The following is a 20,311-nucleotide window of genomic DNA, read 5'->3' as shown; positions in this document are numbered from 1 at the left end:
CTGTTCCAAGTGTCCTCTTTTACAGAGGGCACTCCTCTATTTGAAAAGAACTATCCTCTATTTTGAAGGTGACCTTTATTTGAAGGGCTGTCAGGTCCAACTCCGGTTTAAAGGGAAAGTACCATCAGAAGGATGAGCTGGGCCTTGAAGTTGTCCATCAACAGCACCTGGACAGCACACTGAGCAGGCAAGCACACAGAACAACTGGACACAGTCTTCCACACTATAGTGAGATGTACTATACTTCCATTTAAATAATGGTGTTTTTTTTAAATTGGCATCTCCAAATTGGGTGCCTTCTCTTGTCCTCTTTTTGATGATGCATGTCCTCTTCTTTGGCAATTTATAAGTAGCAACCATACTTCTTTTGGAGGACCCTCTCTCAAAAGAAGTGCTTAGTGGAGTTGATGGGATATGATTATTTCCCTCATTTTTGAAAAAGATTCCATGCGCTATTTAAAGCCTTTCTGAAATACAAATCTGTACACTTGGGCCATAGCTAGACCTAAGGTTTATCCTTGGATCGTCCAGGGGTTAAACCTCTTCATCTAGGTGACACACGGGATCCAGTGCTCAGGCAGGGGTGAACCTTGGATGATCCCAGGATAAACCTTAGGTCTAGCTGTGGCCTTGGCAACAGAAAGAGCTGAGGGTGCGTGAGTGGGTGAATCTGGCAAATCTACTGAAGAAGCAAGTTCCACACTGGAGGTGCCACTTCCAAAGAGGCCCTGTTCTGAGCCCCAGTTGATCTTTCGTCAATAAATAAATGAGCACAGGGCAAGGATACATCCATAGAGTCCAAATCCTCAGCAAGTGCTTATTGCTATTACATTGAAGATAAGCCAGCATAAACTACAGTACCACTTTCTGATTCTTTTCCTTCTCTACAAGATAAGTTTGGCAATTATAGCTCTAGCATGACATTTCTATGGATCTTCAGATACAACAATGCCTCCTGGGGCTGCAAGACACAGCATTCAAATATAACCACTGTGTTACCCTTACTTTGCAGGCCTCAAGCCTCAAACAGTTTTTCGATTTTTCCTCTCTGAAAACACTTCAGTCATATTAACAGCCCTGCAAATCACAAAGGACAGTACTCAACTGTGTCGTTCTGCTAGCACAAACAGATACGGCTAGGGCAAGCGGTAGGAAATGCTGAGTGATTCAGTCCTGCGTCTTTCTGAGCAGAACTGGCCCTACCATTAGGAAGAGGAGCTGACAGATGCTGGGGGAGGGGGCAGCTGTGGGCAGCTCCCCTGACTATTCCTCCTGAGCCAGCATGCTCAGAAGACAAAACTGTGTGTGCTGCATCGTCTCACCTGCACCCCCTAAACTTCCCTACTGCCCTCAGGTATGATGGAGAATTTTATCCCATCACCAGTATTGGAGTAAGATTCAGCTGGCAGTCCAGTCAGATCCTTTTTGTGGAATGGGGGAGGGGCACCTCTAGTCCTTTGCCTCTGGCAGCAAAGTGTCTTCTTCTGAGCCTACAGGCATTTGTCCTGCTTTCCTGGTGAGCAGACATTCAGAGACTCGGTGTTAGGGATGCTTTTTGAAAGTGTTTCTGAGTTATTCTTTCCTGCTTACTTCTGGGGGACGTCTACACAGCGTTCCGAAGGTGCCCCGAAGCCCCTTGAGGGTCCCGGGGGCGTGGGAGGCGCCCTCCCCTTTCCTCGCCCGTCCGCTCTCTTCCCTCCCATGACCCAGCCCCGCTGCTGGGAGCTCTCGCAGGGCCTGCTGGCTAAAGGGAAACGGAGCCTGGAGCAGCCCGCCCACAGTCTGCGCCGCCGAAGCACGCCTCCTCCTCCTCCTCCTCCTCTTCTGGGGACGATTAAGGTACGTGCTACATGAGCGTTTTCGGGGCGCCCTCAAGGGGCTTCGGGGCGCCTTCGGAACGCTGTGTAGACGTGGCCCTGGGTAGATATGTAGAAGCTCGTCCTACTTTCTTGTGAGGAGACGTGTTCCTCATGCTTACTTCTGAGTAGACATGGTAAGGCTTGATAATTAAAATGATGAGTGATCCATTGCCGTTTACTTCCGAGAAGACACACAGAGACTGGTCCAGCTTACTTGTGAACAGACATGGTTCCTGCTATAAACTGGTAATAATGGGGAGGGGGGTTTGAATTTTTTCAGCTCTGCCCACATTTGCCTGGGCCCCTGCCTACTTTTACCTTTGAGCCTTGAATGCAGCCCCCAGGGGTTTCTCCAAAATGGAATCCAGCCCTGGCGCCAAGAAGGGGTCATCCTCCCTCATTCACAGTCCACGGTGCCCAGTCACGTTAGATGTACCACACATATGCAAGAGCTGTGTGAATTATGCTTACCACGTAGGCACTCAATCCATCCAGCGTCGCATTTAAAAGCCTCTTACCCTGTGCACCAGTCCTTATGCATGCTGTTTCTGAGCATGGCATGGCATTTTTTATATACTTTTAGCTTTGTAATCCACCTGGAGAACATTTGATATTAGGTGGATTAAAAATAAAATGGATTAAAGAAAGCTACCTAAGTTGAAGAACGCTGGAATGCAAATGCTGCCTGCAATAAGAGCCTTTAAAACATGCCACTGGCAAAGTGGCACACCTATAAAAAGGGGGTGTTTTGCATAAAGCCATCACCACCTTTAAACTGGCCTGCAAATTACTTCATCCCCCATTTTTAAAAATTTGAGGAACAACAGTCTCGTACCGGATGCAGCAGCATCCACTCAGGGAAGGGGCAGTGTGTCCCCACCCCAGTGACGGAGGCCTGTCTACTTCCCTTCCCTTGCCACTTTTAGCTTCTCTCATAGCAGGGTCTAAAACACCTTCTACATCGTGGCACCCTCCAGATATTTTTGGAGTACCGCTCCCATATTCTTCAACCACTGTCCATGCTGGCTGGGGCTGGTGGGCATTATAGTACATACAGGAAGTCCGGTTTAGAGTCCTTCTGGGAGCAAGGCAGGTGCCCTGATCACCCAACCACCGTCTCTCCCTCATCGCTGACCTTCCAGGCCCAGAAAGCCCAACTACCACTGGCCTTGCTTGACTTTGCTCTCGGCAGTGGCCAGATTTCAACCTTTCCTCTACACAACTTCCTCTTCTCCACCAGCACATTGCTTCCAGGGAATTACACTGAGGGCTCATCTACACCAAGCAGGATATTCCCCTATGAAAGTGGTATATAAAAGGCAGGAGCCACACTACTGCTTTAGAGTGGTACTGAAGTGCACTGACAACTGTTGGGGCCCATGACACATCTACACCAAGCAGAATATAACACTATGAAAGCAGTATCAAAGCGGTAGATGGTATGTGTCATGGGCCCCAACAGTTGTCAGTGCACTTCAGTACCACTCTAAAGCAGTAGTGTGGCTCCTGCCTTTTATTTATTTATTTATTTATTGCATTTCTATACCGCCCAATAGCCGAAGCTATATATACACCGCTTTCATAGGGGAATATCCTGCTTGGTGTAGATGATCCCCAAGCCTTACTTGTCTCTTGCAAATAGATATCTTCATATTCTCACCTTTCTGGCTCCCGTTCTGTTCATTTGGAACGATCTCCTTTGAACTACATACACCTTTGTAAGTCACCTTGTTCTTTCCATATTAGCCCCTTGAATCATCACTGACCATGATCTTGGGCCACAGCTAGACCTAAGGTTTATCCTGGGATCATCCAGGGTTCACCCCTGCCTGAGCACTGGATCCCCTGTGTGTCACCTAGATGAACAGGTTTGACCCCTGGACGATCCAGGGATAAACCTTAGGTCTAGCTATGGCCTTGGTCTCCCACCCTAGAAATTTGTTAGTACAATCGTTAGGGACACCAAAGCTGCAAAGAACTGCTGGCCACAATCGCCTGCTCACTGTCACTGCTTTTTGTTATCTCCTAATAGGAGTGACTGGAGGCTTTCGTTCAGAAAGAGTCCTTATAGCAGCCTTCCTGAACCTGGTACCAGATGTTGTGGACTTCAAACAGCTCCACAACATGACCAATGATTTGGAATCCTGGGAATTGTCAGCCAAAAGATCTGCAGGGCATGCATTTGGGGAAGGCTGCCTTAATATACGCCCACAATTGGTGCATATATTAAAAAGGTGAAATAAGATGTACAGGCTGAGCCAAAATAGGTTAACTCAGACAGAAGTAATTCCCTTAGAGATCAAATGTGCTTAGGATCGCAGCCATAATTAGTTCAATGCCAAAAGCATAGCTGTTGTATGCTAATTTGAATCCTCAAAGCTAATGCTGAGCTGCAAATCTCCAGCTACTTGGATTTATGTTAAAAGTGGCAAAAGCTTAACTATTCCCATTGCTGTAACCAGCACAAACTAACTGTTCTATTAGAATAAGACCATTATGCTGGTTTTATTACACTTTTCCTTAAACCTGAGATCAAAGATTGATATGTAGGGGCATCACGCTGCTTTCGGGTTTTTTGATTGTCGACTCCCTAGGACTGTCATAAATATTCATTGGCCATCCTTAATAGAGTGCTTCAGATTCTTCTCACTGCTGGTTCTGGAGCAATCCTGAAGTGCAAAACAGCAGGCTGTTGCTCTAACGCATTAGATACAGCAACAATAAATTTGCAGCAATCAATAGAAAACAGCACAACCATCACAGGTCTACAAACTAATTCAAAACCAGGACAGTCCCTGCACCTTTCCAACCCTATTTGTGTTGAACCGCTGTTGCAAGGTAAGATCACTAAATTCCTCCCATGCCCAGGTGTTGGTTGAAAGAATGCATTTTGCAATAGCACGGTCTGAACGGCTAAAGCAGAGGTGGGCAACTTGTGGTCCTTCAGATGTTTTGGCCTACAACTCCCATCATCCCTCAGCCTTGCCTTTGCTGGCTAGGGCTGATGGGACTTGTAGATCCAAACATCAGGAGGACCACAAGTTGCCCACCATGGGCTAAAGTAATGCTCCGGGCTATTATTTTCAAATCAACCTAAAGATACAAAGTAATTATGGCTTCTAAATAGGTTGGTCCAATATCTGGTTGCCCTTAGATAATACTTGCCAATGGGGAGAGCTTGGAGAAGTGAGCAAGGTATGGGAAGCTAAGGGCTGATGATGTAAAGTATAGCCCTGAGCGGTATCACTAAGCATTAATGAAGGGGTCTCCAACGCAGTGCCCACGGTTGCCATGGCACTCACTGAGACCTCCAATGGCCCTCGCAAAGCTCTTCACTCCCTGACCCTTAAAAAAAAAGTTTTAAAAATTGAAAAACATTAGGGCGCCAAGTTCTCCTTCCTGTTCAAGAACCTGCCTCTGATCAGCTGTTCAGCAGGCAGGATGAGAAAGCGAGGCAAAGATGTACAGGGGAGAGAAAGAGTGAGGCTACAGGCTGGGAGTGAGAGAAAAATAGCAAGGCCAGGGGCTTAGAAAGGAGAGAAAGGAGAGAAAGAAGAAAGCTAGTGAGGAAAGAGGTTGAGGCGAGAAAGCGAAAACAAAGGGGAAAGGTCTGTACGGACGGAAGGAGGTTGGATGAACCAGGAAGCAACTCTCCATTTTCCCCTCCCTTCCAGCCTCTAACCTTGCTATTCCTCCCTCCTCCCCCACCCCTCTTGACTAGACAGGCCCCAATGGCAACCAATAATGTTACTACATGGGAGCCATTCTGTGGTGTGCACAGGTGTTTCTCAAATTCCCAAACGTGCCCACAGGTCCCCTGATTCTTTTTAAGCACTCAAGATACTCAAGCTCTCCTAAGCATACAGTTGGCTACCAATCTGGAAAGGAAAAATATGGGTTGTGGGAGGGGGGTGGCGATTGGGCTTGGAGAGCCTTTCTTTCGATTTTCTTCTCTTCAAAATTTTATAATGGGCAGCCACAGCTACACTGATCCCAAACGCCAGGTTGTTTGAAATTAAATCCTGCACCCTCATTCATAATATATGCGTCCTTTGAATTACCTTCTCTAGCCTCCATGGTGGTCCCTCTCAGTCAGGAGGAGGCCTATTTGCAAAGCAAGGTAGAAAATGTATTCTGTTACAGTTGCTGGTATGGCTTCTATACTGTGGAGAAAGAGCCTTTTCTTAAGCTGCCAGTCTGATGCTTTTGACAAGTCCTGTGCAGTGCAATTACTTAAAATGGAATTTGCCCATGGGAGATACCTTAGCATATTAAGAGGCTTCCCACAGGTAGATTTGCCAGCAGTCGCCAGACCAGGCCTGCACAACTGGTAACCCAGCAAACTGAATGGAATCACAGTCCACCAGGCGTGCCCTGTGGCCTGTTACGTGCTTGACAACCCGCTCCCTCCCCGTTTTTGCCAACCAAGGCAAAAATTAGAGGTTTATCAAGCCACCATCCATGGCTAGTGTGACTTGGTAGACCACAAGTTACGCAAGCCTAGTCAAGCAACAACTTATGCAAGCTTAGTCTAGCAACCTGAGAGGAACATCTTCACATGACAAAGCCTGAACTAGAGAAGAACATTTGCCAGCTCCCATTCCATTTATGGGGGCTAGGTGGGTGTGAGAAGCAGCTAAACCTAGGTAATTCCGTTTTCTTGGGGTGGAGTAGTTTTTGTCCCTGTAGATTGCTGCCACTTTCCTTTGTCCTGTAATATTTAACAGAAGCCATTCAAAACCCATTGTTATCTGCATAGACCAGAGGTAGGCAACCTTTTTCGGCCCATAGGCATATTTGGCAATTTGAGAAACTGTCCTCGGCACCACAACAAAATGGCTGGCATGGGAGGCATGGTAACGGAAAAGCACCCTGCCGGAAAGGCAAAGTACAAGGCAGAAATCCCAGCCATTGGTAAGAAAAAGTGTTGTTGTCTTTTAAGTTGGAAGGGTAATAGGGCACTTTGGCATGACGAAAGGTGTCATGTTGCTTACCCTTGGCATAGTCCTATCTCTTCATTTGCATAGGGAATTGCACAAGTTGCTCACTGAGAATCTCATGTGAGCTGTGCTGTTTGCTTACAGAAGTGCATTTGCCTTCACTAAATTCAGTCTGGATATTTGTAAATAAAGCAAATGTTTCGAAGAAACTGCAAGTCCACAGTGTTCTCTCACCCAAAGGAAATTAAACCCATTAGTATTGCCCCCTGGCAATTAACTACATATGTAAAAATTACACCAATAATGTAATACAAGGGAATCTGATATATATTCTATGAAGGATTTGATTTCACACGTAACATCTTGTTAGAAATTAATGTATCCCATACCTTTGCTGGACTCCGCTCACTAATCCATCTCTTGGGAATTAGTTTTAACTTTTTAAAATCCTGTGTTATTTCAACTGCTGCCTTTAAAAGAAGAAGAAGAAGAAGAAGAAGAAGAAGAAGAAGAAGAAGAAGAAGAAGAAGAAGAAGAAGAAGAAGAACCTGGCCTGGGGCGGGGGGAATCTGATCTTACTTGGGATTGATTTATCTGCAGTGGCAAATGCTTTGATGGTGCAGCATTTGATCCAACTAGCTAAGCTGTGTTTTCTATTCCAAATAACCAGATGGCTTTAGTGAAATTCTAAGTTTTGGAACACACACAAAATATCCTCTAAATGCAATGGGTCATTTTTATTAGGGGTGTGCTCCGCTCCGTTACAGATCCACGGATCCAAAGCGGAGCAGGACGATCCAGAACGAAGCCTGGTTCCAGAGCAGATCGGGGGAGGTCTGGATCGGCCCAAAGTGGTTCAGACTGGTCCAAAGCAATTTGGACCGATCCGAAGCTTCGGAGCCAGGTAAGTGGGGAGGGGGGGCTTACCTGGCTCCCCTGTCTGTGGGTAAGTAGGGAGGGGGGCTTACCTGGCTCACCTGTCCGTGGGGAAGGGGGGCTTACCTGCCTCCGCCACTGCCGAGGAAACTAATCTTTGCATAAAAGACTGCTGCCTGGAACTTCCTCTCTTTAGAGGAAACAGAGAGCTACAAAACATGACATCACCAATAACAGAAACTGCAATCCAAGAGGGACACTTCTTGGGGTTCATGGTTTTATCTTCAGTACCTGAAGTCACTTGACCTTCAGCCTGGTACTTAATGGCATCCTGCAGGAAGTATTAGATTTGCTTAAGAGCATATTTCTCAATGCACATTTTCCCCTTCTTCCTATATGTAGATTTCTTACCCTCCCATTTCAATATGATGTTCTAATCTTTAAAAAATTATATAGCTTGGCAGCTTAGCTGAAAATATATGCTACTGCATGTTGAAAACCAGTCCTAGAAATACTAAGGCAAACAGAAACGTTGTTCTTGGAATAATTTATAAGACCAGGGCTCAATTTGGGTTTAAATATTTCCCTGCACAGTTAGCATCCTCATCTTAGCAGCATGTTGTATGTGAATTCCTTAAATCCTACTGAGAATGAAAGTGGCCATTTTCAATTCACTTTCTAAAAACACAAAAGAAAGTGATGATGTCATAAAAACAAAAAAAGTGAAATAATTCAATAAACACCAAGAGTTCAAACAAAAATCAACTTACAAAAACAATGGAAATATGAAAAAAGCTGCTAGATTTACGGCCATGAACGCTTCCCCTGGTCCCTGTCTATTGGGTGGCTACCTGTCTTTTGTGCCATGTATCCTGCTTCTAAAAGGCAGGATACCCTGGAGAAGAGGCTGATGCTAGGGAAAGTGGAAGGCAAAAGGAAGAGGGGCCGACCAAGGGCAAGATGGATGGATGATATTCTGGAGGTGACAGACTTGACCTTGGGGAAGCTGGGGGTGGCGACAGCTGACAGAAAGCTCTGGCGTGGGCTGGTCCATGAAGTCATGAAGAGTCGGAAACGACTGAACGAATAAACAACAACAAGGCTTAGTTACTGACAGGAAGAGGTTGAAGCTAAAATATGCTGGCATTTTGGCCCTGCCCCTTTCATCTTTGCCCATACCCACCACTGAAAGGTGGCCAACAAGAGCGTCTCCAAAATGGATTTCGGCCCTCAGGCTGAAAGAGGATCCATATTCCTGTTACAAACCACAATGGGCCTGTTCAGACAACACACTAAGCCATGGTTAGTCCACTAATCCTTTTGCAGCAAATAGTTAGTGTGTGTGTTTACTGTGGTTATGTAGCCACCATGGTTAGGAATGGTTCATATGACATGCTAAGCCATAATGGGCCTGTTCAGACAACATGCTAAGCCATGGTTAGGCCAAGAACCCCTTTGCAGCAAATGGGTAGTGAGCATGTTTAAACTGTGATTATGTAGCCACCATGGTTAGGATTAGTTCACACGATACGCTAACTCATGCTTCACATGGCACGCTAAGCCATAATGTTTAGCTCAAACTGCTTAACCATCATGGCTTAGCATGTCATCTAAACAGGGTCAATCTCTTGGTTTAGCACAGCCTTCCCCCACCTAGTGCCTTCAGATGTGTTTGGACTTCAACTCCCATTATCCCACAGCCAGCTATGGGTTGGGAAAAGCTGATTTTTAGTGTCATGTGCAGACATGCCCAAAGATACCAATTCAACTTAGTTAACGGTACTAGAATAAGGCTATCAGAGAATACACCAGCTGGTACTTGGCTGCCAAAACATGAATGAAAAACCATCAAAATGTTGATAAGTAAATTATATTAGTCATCAGAGTTGCACACTACCTTTCAGCTCAAAATATATTTCCAGTGGGAGCTTTGGTGGTTAACAAGTCCTTGTTTATACCATATGACAGACTGAAGATGGTGAGATGTAGTCAACACCATGATGCAAATTGAGATGAGAAGGCAAAGGTCCATAAAACATTTATTTTTGATACCTGTTGCCTTCCCTTGCCCTTAATGCCCAACATGATGAAATGAGGAACCCCTTTACCCAAGCCTTCTGCACTGCACAGAAAACAAGTGGATGGGTCTCTTACACATTGGCCCGGCTTCACTATTAGTCCTCTGATGTGTGTAGGTTCCTCTCTTTCATTTCATGCAGCCTTTAGTAAAAATTAGAAGCTCCATGTGCGTGCTTCTGACCTCCTCCAACACATTGACCTGATCCACACGACATGACAACCCATGGTGGGTTGACACCCTTGTTTGTTTCAGAGTTGCTCGCTGTGACATCCAAATCCATTATGGTTTCCTCTGCATGATTTGTTAACTAAGCACAAGACACCCTGAGAACCCAAGGCTTGCTGTTGGGTTGTTCAGGGTGGCTTGTTTTCAGGAAGGCTTGTCCTGATACCTGAACCCACCAGAGTAACTTGAGCATGTTTCGTTGGAAAGGGCTACGGAGCCATTTGGCGAGAGCAGTAGTGCCCCCTACCTCCATATGTATGCTTCATTTGAGAGCAACTGGCTTTATCCCCTTTGTAAGCTGAGTTAGCACAGCTATGTGTATATGTGTGATTGAGCTACGTCTTTGTAAGGGTACACGCCCCCAATTCAGAACCATGGCAATTCAAGAGGGGGGGGATGTAAGCTTTCCCCTTCCTATTGCCATGCCAAAATCCCCCCCATGTGTGTGTGTGTGTGTGTGTGTGTGTGTGAAAATGGTCTCATTTTTTTCTTCTTTTAATCATTCCTGGTTGGGGGGCTGGGGAGATTTCAACATGAAAACAGGAGGGAGGAAGTTTATTGGGTTCCTCCCTTTTAATCTGTTACTGTTTTAAAAAATGTTAACATGTGTTTAATTTTAGTGCAGGTTTAATTCTATTTTATTTTTGTTATTTTATATTTATATGTTTTAATTGTACATGTTTTAATCTTGTAAACCGCCTTGAGTCCCAGTGCTGGGAAAAAGGTGGGATATAAATATAATAATAATAATAATAATAATAATAATAATAATAATAATAATAATAATAATATCCCCTCTTCCAAATCACCATGATTCCACCTTTACCCAGAGATAAGTCAATCATGCATACTGTGCTAAGAAGAGGTTTCAGCTGCAAGAAGCATTGAAGAAGGCTTTTTCTAAGTGTTAAAGAACGAAAATAAATAAAACCCTCAGTCACCTTGTCCTAAAAAGTAGGGATGTGCTCCGCTCCGATTAGGAGCGTAGAAGCAGTAGAGGATTGGCCTGCTCCGCCTTACCCAGAGGCGGAGTAGGAGCGGACCGCGGACCCCCTAGAAGCAAGGCGAAGAGAAGCGCCCATTTTTCGGAGCTCCGAGTTCAGGCGGAGCGCTCCGGTCGCCATCTTGAAAACATTTCGCCATAGGATTGCATTGCGGCAAATAATCGCGCATAACTACGTTGTTTTTGAAGCTATCATTCTGAAAATTCTTGTGCACAGAGAGTCGTGGATGGGGGTCATTTTGAGACCACTCTCACCTCTCTGCGTTGTCTGGGTCGCGTGCTATATTTTTGTGAAAATCGGGTCAACCGCGCGGCTCAAACGGCGTTTTCGGCTTTTCGCCCATAGGATTGCATTGAGGGAAAGAATCGGGGATAACTGGGGGGGGGTTTAAGCTATCATTCTGAAAATTCTTGTGCACAGAGAGTCGTGGATGGGGGTCATTTTGAGACCACTCTCAACTTTCTGCATCGTACGGGTCGCGGGCTATATTTTTTTGAAAATCGGGTCAACCGCGCGGCTCAAACTGCATTTTCGGCTTTTCGCCCATAGGATTGCATTGAGGGAAAGAATCGGGGATAACTGGGGGGGGGTTTAAGCTATCATTCTGAAAATTCTTGTGCACAGAGAGTCGTGGATGGGGGTCATTTTGAGACCACTCTCAACTTTCTGCATCGTACGGGTCGCGGGCTAGAAGTTTTTAAAAAATCGGCGGGAAAAATACCTTTTTCAAAGGGCTGAGGGGCAGAGTCAGCTCCCGGTCATGATGATCCCAAAGTTGGAGGAGGGCATAGGCAAAACAGGTAACTTGGGATTCTGGGAAACTTCTCTTTCTTCATCTGAACGGGCTTTTCCCCGTGTTTTTTAACACAGTAGCCCCACCAAATGCACAAACACAACCTGAAATCATATACTAAGCCAAGAATATGAGATAGAAACACAGCACTGCTCCCCACCCTAACCTTGGTGAACAACTGAATCGATGTGGTGCAAGGGGATGAGCTCCCCTAGGGCATCTCATCGTGGACGTGCCCCCACTCTCTCCTGCACTGGAAGGCCATTAGAGCCTTCCAAAGAGAGTAAAACGGTGGAGCAATGCCTATCATGAGTTGAAGTGAATGGTCACTTTTCAGTGGTGGAGCAATGCCTGTTATGAGTCGAAGTGAGCGTTTTACTTCTTCTCAGAGCTGTTGGTGGCTGTCAGTGTCTTGAACTGGCAGCTACTTCCCCCTCCCCCGGGCACGTCCCCCTATTGCTGGTAAAAGACAGATATAGCCTTTTTAAAAAAATTCTTCTTGCTGTTTATTCAGCAACACTGCTGCTTTTAATTCCACCCCTCCTTTATTGATTGATTTATTCCATTTTATATGCACTACTGGCTTATCCTTGGCTCACTTCTTTATGCCCCCAGAAATAACAACATTTTGTTGTTATTTCTAACTTGAACAGAAAAAAAGTTGTATAATTTTTTAGCTTTCAATGCAAGCCTATGGGGGGGGGGGGGAAACGGAGCTCCGGATCCGGATCCGGAGCTCCGGGCGGAGCGGAGCGGAAGTGGGCGGAGCGGGGGCGGGGCGGAGCGGCCCGATCCGGAAAATGGCGGATCTGCAAGTGAAGCGGAGCAGGGGGTCCGTGCACACCCCTACTAAAAAGTAAGAAAAGCCCTGCCCCCTGAAGATATGGCACATATATCTACGGGGGGGGGGGGGAAATCTCATTGCAGAAGGGGTATAGAGGAGTTGTGCTGCAAAGGCTCCTGGGATATGTGCTAAGAGTGGGAAGGAGGGTGAAGGGTGGAAGAAATGTCTTCGTGAACGATTAACCGACACACCATGACTTGTTTTCAGAATGGCTTACACTGATGTGTGAACCAGCCCATTGCATGAGCTAAAAAACAACACTCTACCCATTTCCCACATCTTTTCTTTGTGTTTGTCCACTCCAACTGGGACAGCATAGGTGGCAACATAATAGCTGGCTAACAATTCCAGTCGCAATGTACGAAAGGCAACAGTTCTAAACCATCTGTGATAATATTGTTTTGAAAAATTAAAAGCATTCTTACTGCTTTCTCCGCTGTGGCACCCCGGTTGTGGAATGAGCTCCCCAGAGAGGTCCGCCTGGCGCCTACACTGTACTCCTTTTGTCACCAGCTGAAGACCTTTTTATTCACTCAGTATTTTAACACTTAAATTTAAATTATACTGTTTTAACTCTGTATTTTAACCTTATATCAATTTTGCTGTGTGGTTTTATCCTGGTTGTGCTTTTTATATTGTATTTTGTATTTGTGTTTTTAACTTGTTGGTTGTTTTATGATGGTTTTAATTTTTGTGAACCGCCCAGAGAGCTTCGGCTATTGGGCGGTATAAAAATGTAATAAATAAATAAATAAATAAATACTGCAGCTAGCAAGAGAGCATCAGTTTTATCTAAATAAGTGTGGTTAAAGGGGAAGAGTAAAACAGTATATGCAAATGTTAAGACATGGATCAATCAGACTTCTTCAGCGCTACTGTGAGTTGGAGTGCTATGTTGTTATTTATGGAATTGTTGCAATCTTTTATGACTCCCCCTTCCCCAAAGATTCATTTTGCAATGTAGAAAATGGCGCTCTTAAAACACCTTTTAAAGAAAACAACTAAGCAGGTTAACAAAATCCCCTTAATTATTCTAATCCATTTTTCTATGCACAGAAAATGTCAGGTTGTAAAGTTGTGCAATTATTTTTCAAGTCTCTTGGTTTTATGAGCTTTCGGTGGGGGGCTGATTTTTTTAAAAAAAATCATGAGATTGAAGGTTTCAAGGCATGATTCTTATGAATTCAACATTTGTATGCTTAAAGCTAAAACCAACAGAGAAGATAATAAATTCCTTGTATACAAAATCTTATACTTTTGAAGCCAACCTCATTATCTTGTGGACACTTGAAGCGGACACTTGGACATTCTTGCTAGGAATGCAATCTGCATTAATACGATTTTATACAAGGAAGAAGAAGAAAAATCAATTTATCTGCTTTGAGAATGAATGCTCAGAACAGTCGCTTTCCCCTCTATTTCCTATCATGTGTCCTATTATTTGTGATAAAACTGTTGCTCAAATTCACTCAATTCCCTTATGCCCAATAACTTCGGCTATTGGGCGGTATAGAAAAGCAATAATAAATAAATATTTACGATTCATTTAACAGGCTGTTTCTCTTGGCTACCTTCTGGTGCAAACTATGCTATGCTATGATGTAACATATCAGGGGAAATTGGAGAGGATACACAAAAGGCCATCTAATCAGCTATTCTTAACCACTTTCAAACCCCATTAAAAAAAACGGTGATTCACACCACTGGGAAGTGAGGGAAAACTTGTGAAGTGATACAGTAATTCGCAACTTTTGCATCATTAATTGTGCTTCACGAGTGGGGGATTCAAGGGGTTAAGTAAGGAGGAGAAATCACGCTCATTCTGGAAGACATTAACAAACACAATCTATCCCTTCATCACAGAAAACAACTGGGGTCATGTAAGGTGCTCTGGCTTAGGCCCCACAATGTACATGCTTGAAAGGAGCACAACCCAGTGCCTCTTGCTGTGAAACCTGCACCCTCTAGTGGTTTCCCCACATCACAGGTTCAGCACAAAGTGCCTCCGCGCTTCCTAGCTTTATAATTCGGTTTGACAAAGGCTTGCGTCCTGATCCAAAGTCCTCTGTGCACTCCCATGTATTGGAATGGGATAGCAATTGACCAGCAGAATGAGAGCAAAGGGCTGCCCTGCTAGCCTCCAGCAGGATGGGGCTAACTCTGCCAGCACAATCTTATGTATGCCACTACAGTTCTGTGCGTCTATAGGATCAGAGTGCCTGCGATGTGATGGAGGAGCACATTCTTCTCGTTTGAGTTGAGGTCAGCAGAGGACACACTGTTCTGTGTGCCGCCACCATCTGAATGGAGGCCATCTGCCCAAAGAAATAGGTTGTTTTGAATCATTGCACCTGAATTGTGGAACTCCCTTCCTAGACAGTTTCCACAGACATCGAGGCTTCTCATGATCTAGCACACTATGCCAGCATGCGTAACTGAACTGAACACCTATTCGTGCCCTGCTTGCCCTCACCTCTGTGTTCTTCTCTTCTGTCCCATGTTGAATTTTATGTTGTAAGTTCCTTGTACATTCCTTGGGGGCAGAGACCACTCTTCTTTCGTTATTCTGTTATGGCACATATATGTTGGTGGTACTATGTATTTATTACTTACTGTATATATTTATAATACCCCACTTTTCTGCCAAGATTGGCTCCCAATGCACCTTGCAGTGAAATAAATGACCCAGAGTGCAATTGGTCCACCTTCAATCTGGATCCAACCTAGGGTGATGATTATAATAATTGTTTGAATTTCAGAGAGTCTCCATCTGCATCAGCAATAGGAATCCATAATGGTTGTAAACTATCTGATTGTTCCAATCCAGTGCAATATAATATGATCAGAAGAGTGAAAGCAGAAGAATAGCTACATTGGACAATACTGGCCAAAAAAAGGGCCACAACTGTGACGACTGGGGAAGAGATGCAGAATGACACTGAAGACTAATATCTTAGCCTTTACCAAGGTACAAATCTTCCTGAAGAATTATTTATGTATTTATTTATTTATTGCATTTATATACTGCTCCCATAGCCAGGGCTCTCTGGGCGGTTTACAGAAATTCTAAAATTGAGATAAAAACAAGTATACAAAATTTAAAATTCTAAAACACAGAACATACACACATAGAGCATTAAAAACCGTTAAAAAACTAAACATGCGGGTGATTAAGATGTACCGCCATATGCCTGGGCAAAGAGGAAAGTCTTAACCTGGCGCCGGAAAGATAGCAGTGTTGGTGCCAGGCGAGCCTCGTCAGGGAGATCATTCCAAGTCTGGGGGCCACCACTGAAAAGGCCCTATCCCTCGTTGCCACACTCTGAGCCTCTCTCGGAGTAGGCACCCGGAGGACGACCTTAGATGTTGGACGTAGTGACCGGGTATATTCACGTCGGGAGAGGCGTTCCGTCAGGTATTGTGGTCCCAAGCCGTGTAAGGCTTTATAGGTCAAAACTAGCACCTTGAATTGGGCTCGGAAACATACAGGCAGCCAGTGCAAGCGGACCAGAGCAGGTGTTATATAGTCAAACCTTCTGGTTCCCGAAATCATTCTGGCCGCTGCATTTTGCACGAGCTGCAGCTTCCGAACCGTCTTCAAAGGCTGCCCTACGTAGAGCGCATTGCAGTAATCTAACTTGGATATTCACAACTTGGATATCCAATGACTTGAGAGCAGAGCTGATTTCAATGGCACATACTTGTTATCAGGCATTATCATATACGCTATCAGTGAACTCAGCTCTCAAAGTGTGGATATCCACACCCAAGGGAGGGGTCAGGAGACCCAAGGGGAGGGAGACCCCCCCACACACACACAAAACAGCCCAATGGGGACTCAGCATACTCAGTGGCCAGACTGCTGGTTCACTGTTGGAGGGATGAAAAACCAGGTATGCGGTAGAGTATCCTAGAAGAAGGCACAGCTAGCTGGCTGGAATCCTGAACAGAAGCATATTTTGTTTCAGTCTTCCCTTGTTAAACTCATGTGTGATGCATTCATGAGTGAACATGAATCCCAGCTTAGCATATCCATGCCACCACAGAATGTCAATCCTACAATAATGACAGTGCCTACCTGTCTTTTCTTTTTGCGGTTGTGGATGGCTCAAAATTTGCCTTGGGCAGAAAAAAACAGCTTTACAATAGAAATCTAAGGATTTACTGTTCTTCATGCATTAGACTTGCACGGAATCTGCTGAAATACCATAGCTAGTATTCTACAAGGAATGTATTTTTGCTCTTTAGAAAAGAACAGACATACCTCTTCCACAAAGCTGTCCTTCTTGTCAAGCATTTCTCGTAAAATCTGGAGAATTTTAATACAGAGTTTTTCTTCCTTCTCCATTAGCCTTTTTGTGTGATTTATCAACCTTAAAATAAAGCATGAGACAAAATATCACACCAAATGACAACTCTATGGGATCAGACTCATGCTGATGGCTTTCTACTCGCTTAGATCCCTCTCACTATATTTGCAAAAACTAATGATGTTCAGGCTGCACTATCAGTTTAGAAATGGTGGGTTAAATGTGTATGGCTTCATTTTTCTATTCAAGCCAAGGAATAATGCATATCTAAGTTCTGACATAGATGGCCTGGAGTCTCGCATGCAGCAAAGCTGGGGACCAATGACACACAGGGGGTGTGGTACCACCCCTGACATCATCAGCCTGCAGAAAGGTCAGGGAGGTCATCCGACCCCCATCCAAAGGAAGTTTGACCCCCAGACCTAGACTAAACAGAGATTAGGTTAAACAATTCCATAACAGTAGATTTTACCACTGGACCACGACAACTTCTGCCACTCAAGGGCATTTCACCACCATCCCACCATAGGACTGCCTCATGTGGGAAACAACCAGATCCAAGACCAAAGTTGTAGAGAAAGGACACTCCCACCAGCAAAGGGGACTTCAGCTAGATCAAACATTTCAGCTTATTTATTTATTTATTTTTATTTATTGGCCATTTGGGATGGAATAAAGGTACTTCCAAAGAAGGGAGACAAAAGAACTTCAGTGAAGTTTTCAGGGGTGGAGAATTTGGTGCTTACCTTGCTCTTAACTTTTCAAGATGGCTGAGGGTTACTTTTTTTAAAAAACTTAAGAAAAAATGCCTCACACCTGCTTATTTATTTATTTATTTATTTTATTTCACTTATACACCACTCCCATAGCCGGCTTGGAAGAGTGTTGGGATTTCTGCAGCCTCCTGACCCAACTGCACTTCCTAGAATACCCATGAATGACACCACATCATGAGAATTCACCATGCTCACAGGCACTCCAGGAAATGCAGCCAGGCCAGAAGGCTGTGGACAGCCTCACACCAGCATAAGGCAACACAAGGCTTTACAGAAAGTTTTAAAAGCAAGGAAAATCCCTCAGCCATCTCATAAAGTTAAGAGGAAGATAAGCACCAAACACCCCCACCCCTGAAAATGTCACTGAAGTTCTCCCCGTGAAAGCAGAAAAGTGGCCTCCACTTTCTCAGGGCACAAACAGAGACATGAAAGTAGGAGGCGTTTTTTGGCCCACGTTTCGACTTGACTTCCTGTGACAACCACCCAATCCTATCACTTTCCCTTTTTGGTAATATCTTGACTGAAGGTCAAACTATCTTGACTGATGGTCAGACAAAATGCAAAATGACTGTGCATTTCATGTAATTAGTTAGTTTACTTCTTCCATTTAAATCCTGTATTTCTTCCATCGGGCACGAAGAAGAGGGGAAATCAGAATTGTGACTGCAGCACTCAAGGAGGGGAATTAACCCACCCATCCTGCAGTCTTAATAAATATGCATCCCCCCTACACACACACACACACACACAAAGCTGCTATTTGTCCCTTGAGGAAAGCTGCCATTGTCACAAAAGCTTTTCTGTTAAGAAAACCACCTTAGTTTTGCAAGATATGCTGACAGCTACAAAAGCAGGAAACTTGCCAAATTTATTTGATTCCCCAAAGTTTGCTCTGTTTAAAAATTTCAGATTTTCTCAAGGATAAAAGGGGCGTGGGAAAGCCAAGAATCTAATGCTAAAGGCTTTGACAAGGCACCAGGTCTGCAAATAAGAAATTCAGCAACTGAAAGCCAAGTAAGGATAGAGGAAGAAGGAACACACGGCAAGCTATGCAAAGTTTTAACAATATATAATAAAAAACACAGAAAGTATGACTATGGCCTTAGCTAGACCTAAGGTTTATCCCGGAATCATCCCGGGGTCATCCCTGTTCATGTAAATGACACGCAGGGGATCCCGGGAGCAGGCAGGGACGACTCCGGGATAAACCTTAGGTCTAGCTAAGGCCAGAGTCTCAGTCTCTAAATAAAATGCTTAAAGATAAAACATGAATTAAATTAATCTTGGTGCACATGAAGTCTAATTGCAGTATATTTAAATAAATAAATAAATTAGGATTTATTAAGTTCATTAATATAGTTGATTTTAGACATTGGGCCAAGCCAATGTTTAGGCCGCTAACCCTTTTGCAGCAAATGGTTTGTGAACGTGTTTGAACCATGGTTATGTAGCCACCATGGTTATATAGCCACCATGGTTAGGAATGGTTCACACGACATTAGCCATAATGTTTAGCTCAAAACACTGACTAAACACAGTGGCTTAGCGTGTCATCTGAACAGGGTCAAAGAAAAATTCTTAGCTTTATTTATAGGAAATTTATTTTAGACTTCTTAAAATCATTATTTTATTTTAAAACATTATTGCTCTTAGAACTAGGGATGTTGAGCAAAAGTTGATATTCCAAATTCTAAAGTTTTACAATTATATATTAAAATATATATTGAAATATTTTGTTAGTAGATTGTGTAGATCTATTTACCTACCTACCTACCTGAAAAAGTAGCTTATTTTACAGAGCATTCTATTAAAAGGTTGTGTACCTTTTAACAGAAGCATATTTGCAGAGAAATAAATCCTACTTAATTCAATGGAACTTCCTTAATTTAATGGCTGAGCCATTTCCAGGACTTTCATATGCACACATCCTGTCCTGGAAGTAAATATAGATCTAACAACCTGTTTTGATGTTAATTTAGTGATATGGAAACTGCTAAAGTATGGGTCTCTCCCAAGATACTTGGTGACAGCAGAAATCCACTGTGCAGCTCATTTCTATACCTGTCTTGCCCCTCTCAGAAATTGAGGCAACACTGGGTGTAGGAAGGAGCCATCTATATACGGTATATCTATATTTATATCTATATAATTATTCTACTGTTGGAAGTTTTAGTGATGCTTTTACCACCCTGGAAATTATTTTTAAAATTAAGGGTGGGATATAAATAGAAATTATTATTATTATTATTATTATTATTATTATTATTATTATTTACATTTATATACTGCCCCATAGCCAAAACTCTCTGGGTGATTTACAAAGATTAAAACACTGAACATTAAAAACCTATATACAAAATTTAAAACCATAAAAAGCATAAAAACAGATTAGATATGATATCCATTTAAAACAACTATTCTGGGTCAGTTAAAAACATATGCTGTTAAATGCCTGGGAGAAGAGAAAAGTCTTAACCTGGCACCAAAAAGATAACAATGGCACCAGGCAATGTTGCCTCTTGAGGCCTTCAAGAGGCAGCTGGACAAGCATCTGTCGGGGATGCTCTAGGGTGGATTCCTGCGTTGAGCAGGAGGTTGGACTCG

At 43.8% G+C, this 20,311-nt stretch overlaps 1 protein-coding gene across 1 annotated transcript in view; it reads right to left on the bottom strand.

Annotated features, from left to right (window-relative positions):
• Positions 1 to 20,311, bottom strand: part of ITPR2 (inositol 1,4,5-trisphosphate receptor type 2) — a 286,514-nt gene that overhangs the window by 114,388 nt on the left and 151,815 nt on the right. The window contains exon 37 of the mRNA XM_063134243.1: positions 16,886 to 16,994. Within this exon, the coding sequence (XP_062990313.1) occupies positions 16,886 to 16,994 (109 nt within the window). The remainder of the gene's footprint in view (positions 1 to 16,885; positions 16,995 to 20,311) is intronic.

The sequence above is a fragment of the Elgaria multicarinata genome, chromosome 9 (assembly GCF_023053635.1).
Source record: "Elgaria multicarinata webbii isolate HBS135686 ecotype San Diego chromosome 9, rElgMul1.1.pri, whole genome shotgun sequence".
NCBI lineage: Eukaryota > Metazoa > Chordata > Lepidosauria > Squamata > Anguidae > Elgaria > Elgaria multicarinata.
This window is presented reverse-complemented; position numbering and strand designations above follow the sequence as displayed.